Genomic DNA, 14,038 nt, shown 5'->3' on the forward strand with positions numbered 1-14,038 from the left:
GATCTTCCAAACCCAGGGATCAAATCTACAAATCCTTCACAGGCAGGCAAATTCTTTACTGCTGAATCACCAGGGAAGCACTTTTATAGTTTATACTCCATTTAAAGTTATTATAAGATAATGGCTATGATTTCATGTGCTATGCAGTTTCCTTGTTCCTTATCTGGAAAATTGTTTTTGAATGCCTCTGAAGAGCCAAGGCAAAATACACTGAAGAAATGAAGTTGAAAAGTATACTATCAAGGTTGAAGTAGATCACCAGCCCAGGTTGGATATATGAGACAAGTGCTCAGGGCTGGTGCACTGGGAAGACCCAGAAGGATGGGGTGGGGAGGGAGGTGGGAGAGGGGATTGGGATGGGGAACACATGTAAATCCGTGGCTGATTTATGTCAATGTATGGTAAAAACCACTACAATATTGTAAAGTAATTAGCCTCCAACTAATAAAAATAAATGAAAAAAAAAAAAAGAAATGAAGTGACAGTGAAGGAAAAACCTGGGACACAATTCCATAGTCATATGGGCGGCTGTGTTCTTTGAACAGAAGTTTGTTACCATCTCAGGGCCTTTGCACTTGCTTCTAATGATGCTGCTCATCAAGATCTAATGGCAGTCTTCTTCACATTCTTATAGTCACTTTTTCATATCCCCCTTATTGAAACTAGTCCCTGCTTATCACTCTCTCACACAGCCTTTTGTTTTCTTCATTTGTGATGATCTTGGTTTTTCTTTCATTTACCTTTTCTTAATGACTTTCCACACCCACCCACCCCCAACTAGATTGTAAGCTCCAAGAGCCCAGGCCGCTGCAACTCTTTTTCATATCACCTGGCCTCAGTCTGACACATGGTAAGTGATCAATAAATACTGCCAAGTGAGAGAGAATGAAGGAGTTACATATATATCAATAATCAAAAAATAGAGAAGGATAAATGCATGCACAAGAAGGTTTATTCTGTTTTGAGTTAATAATTTCTTTTGCACAATGTTAACCATGTTATATTCCCTTCACATAGCAAAATTCCCATAAAACTCCCTTAAAGATGAAACTGCTACACAATTCTTTATTGAAGATGAGAAATGAACTTTGTTGTTTGCATAATCTGAGGTTTAGTTTAAAAATAAGCCTCTGGAAATTTACTTTGAAGCACATAAAAAGGATAGAGTAATGGATAGAGAGGTTAGATGGATAGATATAAAATAAAACAAGTTTACTAAAAATGTAACTTCAAAATTTTGATTATGGTTAGATGTTCATTCTAAAATCCTTTCAATACTGCAGATTTTCATAAATGAAGTTTAGAAAGAAAGGGTATCTGAGTGTTCCTTCTCTCAACAGAATTTATGGTTAATCTTTATTGATGTTAATAAAGTACATTAAAATTTTTATATTTAATTTAGTACTTTCTGTATCTTAAGGGTAGATAATTAACAGGGAAATAGTCAAGAAAATCCTTTACAATATACTGATTAAGCAACAAGTGATATACTTCTCTTTGGTATGATTTCCAGTAGAGAATTGTGCACTTATATGGTTGACACTTATATGGCAGAGAAAAGTTCATTGCAGGGCTGTGCCAGGAGAGGAGGTGAAAAGGAGGCCCTGAAAAGTCTAGACTTTCCAGAAGGATTTTGGCAAAGCTGCTTGTAAGGGCATGTGAGAGGGAGGTCCTGCGGTTTGGGATCAGCTTGTGTACAGCTCTCTGACTGGTTGATGGTGAGGCACAGAGGTTCCCATCCTCAGTTCTTGGTCAAAAAGTAGTTCCTCCTTTTGGGGGGGGGATAGGTTCCTATATGCAAAACAATTCAGGAAATTTGCATCAAGTACTATTTTCTGGCCCCTCAGAGAGGAGCTAAAGCAGAGGATGTGCCAAGATCGCCTTTTGTGGGGAGCTGTTCCCAAGAGGTCCCATAGGGTCCTGCTTGGTTACGGAGACAGAAGTCTGGCCAATCAAACCATCTTTATTCCTGTGGCCAAAGAGCAGAGGGTGGAAATGATCTGCAGGATGGATAATCTGAATTCTAACCCAGTGCTCAGTGATCTGGGGAGTCATGAAAGTAGCAGGCCTTGGGTCTCCTCCTCTGGGGAGATTATTGAACAAGCTGTTAGAAAACAAAAATTCAACTGAGTAAATTTGGTGATTTAATTGGCTTTATTTAGTGACATGAATCAAGTTAATCAAATGGGGCTTTGAGGGGCTGGGTAAATGGAAGGCTTTTATTGGAAGAAGGGAGGGGCAAGGAAGCTCTCAGCAAAGTATATTTAGGGCAGACACCTTTTTTGGTGGTGGGGAGCGGATGACAAGGGTTTTATCCTCTTCTTCCTCTGGGCTGGGGGCAAGGATGGAGAAGGGACAAAACACAACAGATTACCTCCTAGATAGCTGATCAAAAAAAATTACAGATAGTTGATCAGAAAATTACAGACAGTTGATTGAAATTACACTTTGGGGAGGGTTGAAACTGCAAGTAAGTCAGGCGTTATAGAGGTTTGGTATCATGACCTTTAGCACAAGTGACACTTTGGGGCCTGAGGCTTCCTCTTTAACACAGACTCACGCACATCCACATCATGTTTCTGGATGCCTGTAGTAAGCATCCATCCAGAGGGCTGTGGACTTCTTCAGGGCCCTGCGAGAGGAGCAGACAAAACTGTGAGTAGGTGAGACTCAGGTCGAAGGGGCTACTTCATGGAACATTTGCTCTTTTACTTAATTCAGGGCAGCATTGTCATTTTCAGCTGTATCTGGAAAATGTCTTTCTATTTTGCCAGTGGGGTGAGCCAGATACCCCAACTTATGTGTTAGAATGTGAGTCCGCCTTTTCTGGCTCCCCAGGTGGCTCACTGGTAAGAATCCGCCTGCCAACTCAGGAGATGTAAGAGATGCAGCTTCTATCCCTAGGTAGGGAAGATCCCCTGGAGGAGGAAATGTCAACCCATTCCAATATTCTTGCCTAGGAAATCCCTTGGACAGATGAGCCTGGCAGTCTACAGTCCATCACCATTTCTATATGGAAGAGATTGAATTTTTCTTTCAATTATTTTTCTTCTGTACTCCAAAACATCACTTATCCTTTTCTCCATATTAAAAGAAAAATCTCTACTGAGTCTCTACAAGATAAACCATATACCTATACCAACCTATCCTGTATCCACCTACCTCTCCTACTTTATAAAGTTAAAGACTTTTCTAGGCTCTGGTGATATAGCTGTGAGTAGGAGTGGTGAGAGTCTTTCCACCTGGAGCTCTGGTCTACATTGAGAGATACATATTGCATAATTTATTACCCAATATGCTATTAAATCATGATTGTAACAAGGATCAGAAATGAAAAGAAACAGGTGCTGTAAGAGCATGTGATAGGTTTAGTCTTGGGGGCAAGGGAGAACCAAGATGGAGAAAAGACCTTTTAGGTGAGCTTTCAGAGTGAATGGAACTTGAGAAGCTGACAGGAGGCAGGTGGCAAAGTTGGGAGATTATTCTAGGTAGGAGAAAAGGTGACCAAGGATGTGTCATGGCAAGGGGCAGGGAGTTATGTAGCAGCTGAAGGGAGGTCAGATATTGGGAGGGCAGGAAAGGAGGAGGGCAGTGGTAGAAAGTGAAGATGGGTCACTGTTCAGGGATCAGATCTGACCAGGTCTAGCCTTGCTGGCTTATTTTTCGTTTTAAAAAGATACTCTTGCTTTTCTTTTCCCAAATTTTAAGATAAATTATACAACCAAAGTCTTGGCTGTTAATTTGACGAGCACAGGCTTCTCTAGGGAACTGTGAATGATTCAGGATGAGCATGGATTCTCAGTTCCTGCAGGAAGAGTTGCCCCTGCCCATCCCACTGAAAGGTTATTGCTGATGATAAAATGCTGGGTTTCTTGGCCTCCGGAGGAGACGAATTCAATCCGGGGCCACAGACGAGGCGGGATCGCTCAGAGCTTTTGTGTAATAAAGTTTTATTAAAGTATAAAGGAGATAGAGAAAGCTTCTGACACAGGCATCAGAAGGGGGCAGAAAGAGTACCCCCCTCCTAGTCTTTAGCTGGATGTTATATAGTCACTAGCAGTCTATTAATGAAAGAAAGGAATGTCTTAAAATTCAGAATGGCACCAGATAATTCATCCCAGGCCATAAAATGATTGACTTGAATCTTGTAGAAGGGCAGATTACCATACAAATAGTTTCATTTACATAGATTAGGGAATAATATCTGAGTATAACATACTGGTTTGTCAAGTAGGTTGAGCCATTTGGCAGAACCAACTTGAAGACAAAGCCTGGGGCACATTAACAGAGCTTAAGACAGACATTTCCATAAGAAAAATGTATTGGTTAACTCAGGGTTTGAGAATAGTTAGCTTCAGGTGAAACCAGGTGTCATGGCAACACAGCATTTTAAGAGAAACCTTCTTCTAAATTTGTAGAGAAGGAAAAAAAATATCTCTAGTTTGTTTCCTCCTGCTGCTTAAGACAGATAAAAATGTCTGGCACTTGCAGCCTATTTCCTCCATTTGGAGACCCCTGGCCTTCCTGCCTCTTACCCTCTCACCACCAGACCCTGCAAGCATCTTAGTCTGCAAACCTGGACCAGATAATTTGAGAGTCCCTCCCATCAGTTAAGTTCTAAAGCATATCAAGGCTCTGTGGGTGATACAAAGGCACATAATACAGAACCCTGATTTATAAGAAGCTTGAAATTTAGTAGGGCATCAAGGCATTTTCACTAAGAAGTACCCAGAAGGCAGCAAGTAAATGGTAGGAATTACTGTTATCATTTCTGTGTTAGTGTTGCTCCTTATAGAGCCTCCTGTCCATGCTGGGCACATAGATGTTCCTTAATAAATAGCCATTGGCTGAATGATTCATAAAGCAGTGAAGAGTCTGGGGACCAGCAGTGAAGGGAAATGAGAGCTGTGGGTTGTGGGACTGTTATTACCTGGCAATATCTCCAAATGCCTTCAACATGGGCTTATTCACATATGGCAGTCCATGCTTGGCACACAGTGACTTCACCAGAGGTGCCACCTTGTGGTAATTATGGCGTGGCATTGTGGGAAACAGACTAGGGAAACACAGAAAGGAGATATAAAATTTCTCAGACCTAAGGAGAAACCCAAAGTTTGCATTCCCCCTTTACAAAATAAAATGATATCAGCCACGCAGACCCAACCTTGACCTTGCACAATACTTTTGTTCTAGAAAGTTAAAAAACTTGCTGGCAGACTCATCTTATCCTTTAACCCACTACAAGCCTTGTGGGTGGCAGATGTTTAGGAAGAACTAAGAGAATACGTTTTAGCTCCTTTCGCTGTTTATTTTTGGCCTGATCAAATGAAACTATACCATTTAGAACTTTCTACCATTTAGAACTACCCAGAGAACTGGAGATACTGAACTGCCCACCCTGCCCCTACTGATCTCTGTCTTACTCTCTGTCTTTCTAACTTCCTTAGCAAGAATAGATGAATGCATGTTAAGTCATGGTAAATAGCTAAAAGTCCTATGAAAGGAATAGAAGTGAGGAGAGATGGATTTTTAATCCCAAGTTTTCATTAGTCAACCAGATGACCATCATGGATGTAAACCTCTCCTTTAATAAAACTGTGAGTAATAATCTTTTGTTTTTTTGTTTGTTTGTTTTGCTGAAAATTTCAAGCCCTAATATGAGTTTTGAATGAAAAAAATTCCTTGAACAAATAAAGGTCTTGTTCCTTCTTTGACTATCATAGACTCACATGGCTTAGACAAAGAGAATGTGGAAAGCCTCTCCCTGATTCTCTGGAGAAATTGACTCTCAATGTTTTAACTTGCATCAAGGCGTGAACTACCCATTTCCTCTCTGTAACTGACCCATTGGTAAAGTATTTCCAGATACCATTTAGAAATTGCAGCAGGGACTCCACTTCATTTATTTTGTAACCTTGGCTCTAAAGACACAGATAAGTAAATATTTGAATTATAGCATAGTTAAGTTTGAACACAAGTTGGTTACTCAAGTGTCCTGATTTTTCTTAGGTTTTGCCAACAAAGCAAATGCAAAGAAATCACCAATTCCTAAGCCCATAGGAATCTGGAAACTGAGTCACTGATACTTTTCCAAGATTTCACTCCATTTACTCGCAATTGTGACACTTCCTTCATTTCTTTCTTCCTTTCTTTATCATTGTTGTTAATCCTTTAGAGAATCCTGGTTCATTCTTCTCCCTTAAGTTTGCGAGTCTACTGCTCTGCTCTGGACTATATGGAGGACAGTTATTAGTGACAGCCCTTGCCCTTTATCGTGAACTATTTCTCTTACTCACTGGTGCTCAATTTGGAAGTTCAAGTGCCCAGTGAACCAGTCATTGAAAAAGGACTGTTCAACATTACAGGTGGCCAAGACCTGCAAAGAAAAAGCTTACATTAGATGTAAATGAACTCATATCAAGCAAGAGGTTTAGTTACTCTTTTAGTTATCCATCATTCAACAAGTGCTGATTGAGTATGCATTTTGTGTAACAAACCATGATGAATAGAAATAAGTCCCAGGTTTCAGGGATCTTATAATTATAAGGGAAATAAGGCATTTTGCTAAGAAGTATAGATAAGGCAATAGATATGAAGAAGTAAATAGGATTTGAGATGACTAAGTCTCTATTTGCCCTCAAATTCAGAAGACTAAGGTATCACAAGTAAGGACTTTGGCAGATGGAAGTGGGATTGTAGGACTCTGGTAGAAATTATAGGAGTTTGAATATTATTACCACAGAATAGACTTAAAGGACTTCCAAATGGGGAATAAAGCATTCAGGGGCTTTAATCAAGGATTTTGTGCATAGAAATAAATTTATTAATATATACAAGTAGCTTCCTTTTTAATCTAATGTATTTTATTTTATACAAAGACAGATTGAGAAGAAGTTCATAGGATTCTCCAGACTACTTAGAATGCTTATGAATGTGACTTTTATTCAGTGCCTTTCTAAGATTTAATTCTTGTTAGGGTTGTTGCCATTTTGAAAGTTATTTTTGCAGTTGCTCTATGTCAGCGTTCCTTGAAGTGTACTTTAGAGCACCTTGGGGTTCCCTAGGACACTTTCAGGGGAACTTCAATGTCAAAATGATCCCCATAATACTTCTGAGACAGTATTTGCCTTTTTCATTCTCATTCATGCATGCTTATAGCATGGGTTTTACCAGAGGCTATTAAACATAGGATGATGTCATCACTCTGATGTTAACCTTTATTGGCTTTAAATTAATTAATCGATACTTTAAAACTCTGTTTCAATTTCAAATACAGTAAGTATCAGTGGATATGTCCTCCACAAATGAAAGCTCTTTGATGTTCTCAGTAACTTTTAAGAGTGGTTTCTTGACCAAAATGATTGAGAACCACTACAGTGTGGAGTGTCCACTGAATCTGGAAATGGGCATGGAGAAGGAAGCAGTATGATGACTGAGTCTTCAGGTAATCACGGCACAGCCAGTGTCAGGCTTAGGAGGCAGTGGTATTCTGCATGGGGTCACAAATCTTTTAATTGTTAACAGCATGCTTGCAGAGAATGCAGAGTCTATTCTCTGGGCCCCACCATCTATACAATGAAACGAGGAGGATTCCAGGGTTCTCCCTTCTGTTATTCTAGGAGTGTGAGATTTGTTGAAAGACTGTATCATGTTGAGGCAGGTTTAGTAAACCTTGCCTGTAAAGTGCCACACAGTAAATGTTTTAATTCTGCATCACAGCTACACAGTTCTGCTGTTTTAGAATGAAAGTTATCATAGAGAATATGTAATGTATGAGTGTGGTTATGTTCCAATAAAACTACAAAAACATAGACTGGACTAGATTGGCCCTCTGACTGTAGGTTATTAAGCCTTGGTTAAAAGCAAAGTTTCTGAAATCAAACTGCCGAAGTTTAAAACCTGCTTCTAGGGAACTCCCACTGGTCCACTGGTTAAGACTGTATGCTTAACACAAGTTTGACCCCTGGTAGGAGAATTAAGACCTTGCATGCCACACAGTGTGGCCAAATAAATACATAAAACCTGCTTCTACCACTTATCAGCTGTGTGATCTTACACAAGTTATGCAACTTCTTCATACCTCAATTTTCTCATTTGTAAAGTGGGAATACTCTGAGCATGTAGCTACAACTAATGTAACTACATGCAAAACAGTTGACGTGCCTGGCAAGCCTCCAATAAATATTATCTGAGGTAAGCAGATGGTAATCAGGATGCTTTGGTGGATGCTTTCCCAAGAACAGCATTATTACCTGAGTGCTGAACCAGTCCTGGTTCTCCTCGTTGCTCATTTTCATTGGTATGTGGCTCATCTGGGTAACATATGCAATCCAGGGACTTTCAAGAAACCTTTAAGAGAATAAAAGGAAGATATGATCATTCCTTGGGGAGTTTCAGTTCCAGTCACTGGGCTTGCATAACCACTGACAGATCTGGCAGAGCATTAGAGGAAAGGGCAGTGACTCAAAGGTTCCAATAAAGTGGTGGTTATTTGTTTTTCATCTTTGCAGACCTTTTATATCTAAAGATGACACGCTAGGTATCAGTCACACTCCCTGTCTTGCAGCCTACTGTACCAGAGCAGTGTCTCCAGTATTTTCTGTCTGCATTGGTGCAAGGCTCAGAAGATCCTAGATAACTGAAGGTCAGGCTTCCCTGGTGGCTCAGTGGTCAAGATTCCATCTGCCAATGCAGGAGATCTGGGTTTGGTTCCTGGGTTGGGAAGATCCCCTGGACAAAGAACTGGCAACCGACTCCAGTATTCTTGCCTGTGAAACCCCCAGAGCAGAGGAGCCTGGCAGGCTACAGTCCATGGGGTTGCCAAAGAGTCAGACATGACTTCGCAACTAAAGCAACAACAACTTAAGCATACATGCAATGTGATTAACAGCTAGGCTGTTGTCATCAGATAGAACTGGGTACAAGTTGTGATTTGGCACTGCCACTGGCCCTTATTAGCTCTTGAGTAAGTGATTCAATTTCTCTAAACTTTAGTTCTCTTACCAGAAAAATGAAATTGATATTATCTACATTGCCTGGTTGTGCATTTTTGATTACATCAAATAAGATCATGCATGTAAAGCCTTTAGCAAATTGCCTGATGCATAGTAGCTACTGTTATTGTTATGAATAGTAATGCAAATGAATGGGGAAGGAATATATTGGGAAGTTGAAGAGGGTTATTAAGTTTAAAGTCATTCTGATTTGGGGAAAATCTCTAGTCATAAAATAACTTTTTAAAAAACTGGCCTCCTATTATCTTTGGTAAGAATTATGATGTCCAGCTGGATTACAGTTTGAAGGACTTGGTGATCAGGCAGAATGCAATTGTCCTTTGAGAAACGTGCAGGTCCACTTAAATGTGGATATTTTAAAGTAAACACATACACTACTACAAGATTAGTGGTTGCCTGGATTCACAGTTGTGGAACCACATATATGGATAGATGACTATGGAGCTTGAATATCTTTGAATTTTGGTAACTGAGGTGGGTCCAGGGACTAATCCTGCTCAGATGCTGAGGGACTAGTATACTGCAATTGGGAATTAACCACGTGGGAAAAAAGGCAAGATTGGGCAAATTCAGTTTCCAAGAAACTCATTCAGCTATTTCATCTGTTTTATCCTACATTTTCTTGGAAATGTCTCAGCTACAAGAATGGGGTCTGGTGTCATAATCTGCTAATCATTGCTAATCATAAATATCAGAAAAAGGTAAGAGGACCATCTGGGTAATAAGAGTAGGATAATATTATTGTTTTCTTACTTGATTAAGTATATGAGCACCATGGTTCCGAAGATTCCATAGAAAGGACCAAATGTGATGAAATAGCGAATGTAAAAGCTGCTGATCCAGGTAATGTCCTGCGGAAAGAAGTGTTTGAAAGTTAAGCGAGTGGAAATAAAACTGGCTAAATCTTACATCCTGGTACTCAAGGAAGTTGCATGGAAAGAACCAAGCATTTACATTTTTCCCTTTCTACCAGCCTGATCTAGCTCTAGAAAAGGAATCGAGTGACTCACCTTCCAGTCCCTTCTGTGGTACATCTCTTGCATGGATTTCGTGTTGAAATATACTGGAACGAGAAGGGGGGCCGCAACTGAAAAACAAAAAAACAAACAAACAAAAAAAACAAAACAAGAAGATGGTGAACAAATGAGTTGATATGATTCTTGTGGAAGCTAGTGGGAGTTGATATCCTTAGCACGGTACCCCTGGAATATTGCCCCTGAGAAGGGGTGGAAGGTGAAGATCCACAACCACATTCTGGATGCTGCTGGGCTTTTAGAGTCTTTGAGGCTCAACCAGGACTTTGGTTCAAGCTCCCTTAAGGAGACTAAGGAAGCTTTGAAGATCCGAATCATTCTTGATGAAGGCATCCTGGAAGGGCTTCTGCTCTGAGCTTTCAAGTTTTCTCAAGGTCCCTGGAATCCTTCAATCCTTCACGATCCTTTGTGTTGGACCCTGTCACAATATGTCAAGGTGGCAGATGCAGAGCAGGCATACTGTGTCTGACCAAATAGTTATTTACCTGCATCTCTTCCAGGACCAGTGAACTTGCTTGGAGCACATAGGAGTCATATGGACAAGCTTCAGATTTTGACAACTCTCTCCTTGATCAAACTTAGTTGGATGCTCTGGACCCACTTCCTGACTAGGCTTCACATTTGACCTGTAAACTTTCAAAGTCTGCGAACTGTCAGCACAGATGATTTTGTCCACCCTACACACTAAGAGACTTGCACAAATGCTAGAAATAGTTTCTAAGAACAGTTCAGGGCCATGCTCCTGGGATGACTCCAGCCCCCTTAAAATTCTTGAGAAAGTTCAAGACTGTCCAAAGAACTTATTACTTGTTCAGTAGGCTTCTGACCTTCTTTTTATTCAATCATTTGTTAAAAAACTTACAATTATAAAATTCATACTGTGTCCCTCTGGAATCGATTGTCCCTGACCCAGAAATGTCTTTCTCAAGGACTTGGGAGTCATCTCTTTGAAGTACAATCTTGGAGGATTGGGCTCCGTCCTGAGGCCTTTGGGAGGGTAAGGAGTTTGACTTTGATAAGCGCCAGTGAGAAGACACACATGGCTTAACCACATGACCAGCTTCCCCTCCATTTATCCTCTTTCCCTAATTTCCTTTAGCATATCCCAGTGTTTTAAAAGTCTCCCACCTTTCATTTCTGAGAGTTGAGCTCAGCTTATACTGAAGTACCTTTCCCTGCTACAGGAATCTGCATGAAAGCTGTCTCGCCACCTTTATGAAATGTCAAGCTTCATCTCCCTTTGACGGGTTGAGTAGGACTCATTTGTACCTGTCATACTAAGTTGAAGACATTTGAAAGAAAATGACAAAATGAAACAGCTCCTGAGGACGATGTGGTTTGTAAGCTGGGCATTCTGCAGGGAAGCTACAATATTCATCCATTCCTCGTAAGCTAAGGCTGTATTGTTTTACTACACACAGGAGGAGAGTTCAGACAAGAGACCCCAACAGTTTTTTTCTTATGTGAATACACATCTGTCTGGGCTGGAATAGTTACCTTTCGAACTGGGGAACCAGTGTCCTCCACACCCTTCTTGGTCATGAAAGAGAATAACCGCATTAGGAGCAGTCCTCAGATTCTAGCACTGGAAGAGGCTGCAGTGGTGGTTGAGCCTCGTGTCTCAGAAAACAGACTCACAGGCCATCCCGGTCAGGGGAGACAGATGACCCCTGGTGGCCAGTGTCTGGGCGAGCCAGATCATCTGCAACCGTTCTCGATCTTAACACTGTTGGCAGCTTAGGGTCAGATAATTCTTTATTGTTCAGGGCTGTTCTGTGTCCTGTAAGGCATTTTATAACATCCCTGGCTTCTGCCCCATGGATGTCAGTACCATTCCCCGGCACCTTTGTTGTGATAATCAAAAAAGTATCTATATGGTGTCAAATGTCCCACTGGGAGCAACTATGCTCTTAGGTGAGGACCACTGATCTACAGGAAATGTTTGGAATCTTCCCTAATTTGGGTTTCTTTTCCAAATGAGTAAGCATGTTTTAGACGAGCATATTTTGGGGTCCTAAACTTTTCTTTGTGAGCTCTCATAAGTTTGACTTGGTTAAGAGCAGACCATTTTTGCTTCTAATATTTTCATTGGTATTAGCATTATTCAGCTACCCTATTTTCTCTCAAGCCTAGAATATATCCAGATCTATCTTATGTGTGTGTGTGTGTGTGTGTGTGTGTATCTGTCCACTAAAATACCTTCTCCAGCTGTATGTAAGCTGTGGGAACAGTCAACTTTCTTCCACACAGAAGTTCTGCAGGTGACTTTTATTCATGAGACTGCTTTTTCTGGCACCTACTGTCAGTGCATTCTTTTCCTGTTTTTCCTCCCTATCCATATACCACTATCCTTTTCTTCTTCATAAGTATTGTATTTATCCAGGACGAGAGTCACAGATACCAGACCCCTTGATTGGCATCCTGCCTCCCATCCTTCTTGGAACATCTCCTTCCCTGTACAGTAGCCAGAGTGATGAGATGCCCATTAAGAATGCCTAATCACTCTTCTATTTTCCTCTTCAGATTTCACCCAAGTAAGTCTGAAATAAAACATGCTGCTTTTTTGAGGCACAACAAGACATGGGATTGTCTCTCTGTGGGAGGATTTCAGTCGTGCCTTCTGGTTGACAACTATTTGCTTCCAGGAAATGGGATGATAGGGACTGTGGCTCCCTGGGACTCACCCATGAAGAAGTACAGGTGCTGCTTCTCGTAGTTGATGTATTTGATTTTGTTCTTGCCGTACTGAATGAAGAGAGAATAAAACTAAAATAAGAACAATATAGACTTCTGTTATTATACTCAAGGTTGTGTGTGTGTGTGTGTGTGTGTGTGTGTGTGGAGAATCTCTATAGAAAGAGTCATCTGGTCAGAGTTCATTTACTGTCAAACTGAAGGCACTGAAGAAGCAGAACTGAAGGGGAGGAAACACTGTGGTGTCTTTTTTCTTTATTTAAATGTGTGCGGTTCTTGCAGGGATGGTTTATGCCATTTGACTTCAGGGATTGTTATCGTTTATTATTATATCCATGGGAGCCATTTTGAAATTTTTGTCCTGGTGTGGAATGGAACAGCGATGGAGGAGAAATATTTCTGATAAGTTTTCAAGGTCTTCTTCAACCTATGTGCTTAGAATTCTGCTTGAAGCTCAGTCTGCTTGTATCCATTCATCCATTTAACAGATATTTGTTGAACGGTTGTGTTATAAAACACATAGTCATAACCTCTAGTATCTACTTCATCTTTCCTCCTTTAATTCCATCATGGATCTCATGCTGTGATTTACTCATTTTAAGGCATGATCATATATAATCTTACCACTGGAAATTTGAGTCATTTTCCAGGGGTCTTCTTAGTTAACTTAGTCTGTACCCAAATGCACAAGGGCAGCAAATATCTTGAGAGGAGGCAGAGAAGTAATGGTTTATCTCTATTACCTAAGACACATTTAATAAATGTCTAGCTGAATGAATTAATGAATGAATGATAATTCAAATCTCTATAATTTTACCATATGTTCAGTCAGTTAAAACACTGAGCCAAAAAAAAAAAAAAAACCAAAAAAAAAACCACAGCAACAACACTGTGAGCCGTGTTTGATTTTTGCCTTTCCTCTTCTTTTAATACTTTCCCTTCTACATATTTCTTCTGTTATTTGGATATTAGACTTGACCTTTCTTTCTCTTACTATCATGAATAAAAATAAATGTAATGGTGATAAAATAATGATAGTTATTTACAGTTACTCCCATCTGGTTTTAAGTGGTAGGAAACTACAAACAAAGCTAGTCGAGGTGATGGAATTCCAGTTGAGGTATTTCAAATCCTAACAGATGATGCTGTGAAAGTGCTGCACTCAATATGTCAGCAAATTTAGAAAACTCAGCAATGGTCACAGGACTGGAAAAGGTCAGTTTTCATTCCAATCCCAAAGAAAGGAAATGCCGAAGAATGCTCAAACTACCACACAATTGCACTCATCTCACACAC

At 40.3% G+C, this 14,038-nt stretch overlaps 1 protein-coding gene across 1 annotated transcript in view; it reads right to left on the reverse strand.

Moving 5' to 3' along the window:
* Positions 1–2,171: 2,171 nt before the first annotated feature.
* The window catches only part of LOC110150743 (fatty acid desaturase 2-like protein FADS2B), a 38,343-nt gene continuing 26,476 nt past the window's right edge, over positions 2,172–14,038 (reverse strand). The window contains exons 6-12 of the mRNA XM_070473716.1: positions 12,733–12,793; positions 10,025–10,077; positions 9,768–9,865; positions 8,253–8,349; positions 6,297–6,376; positions 4,931–5,056; positions 2,172–2,632 (exon numbers count right to left, since the gene is read on the reverse strand). Of these exons, the coding sequence (XP_070329817.1) occupies positions 2,572–2,632; positions 4,931–5,056; positions 6,297–6,376; positions 8,253–8,349; positions 9,768–9,865; positions 10,025–10,077; positions 12,733–12,793 (576 nt within the window). The 3' untranslated portion in view covers positions 2,172–2,571. The remainder of the gene's footprint in view (positions 2,633–4,930; positions 5,057–6,296; positions 6,377–8,252; positions 8,350–9,767; positions 9,866–10,024; positions 10,078–12,732; positions 12,794–14,038) is intronic.

The sequence above is a fragment of the Odocoileus virginianus genome, chromosome 10 (genome assembly GCF_023699985.2).
Source record: "Odocoileus virginianus isolate 20LAN1187 ecotype Illinois chromosome 10, Ovbor_1.2, whole genome shotgun sequence".
Taxonomy (NCBI): Eukaryota; Metazoa; Chordata; class Mammalia; order Artiodactyla; family Cervidae; genus Odocoileus; species Odocoileus virginianus.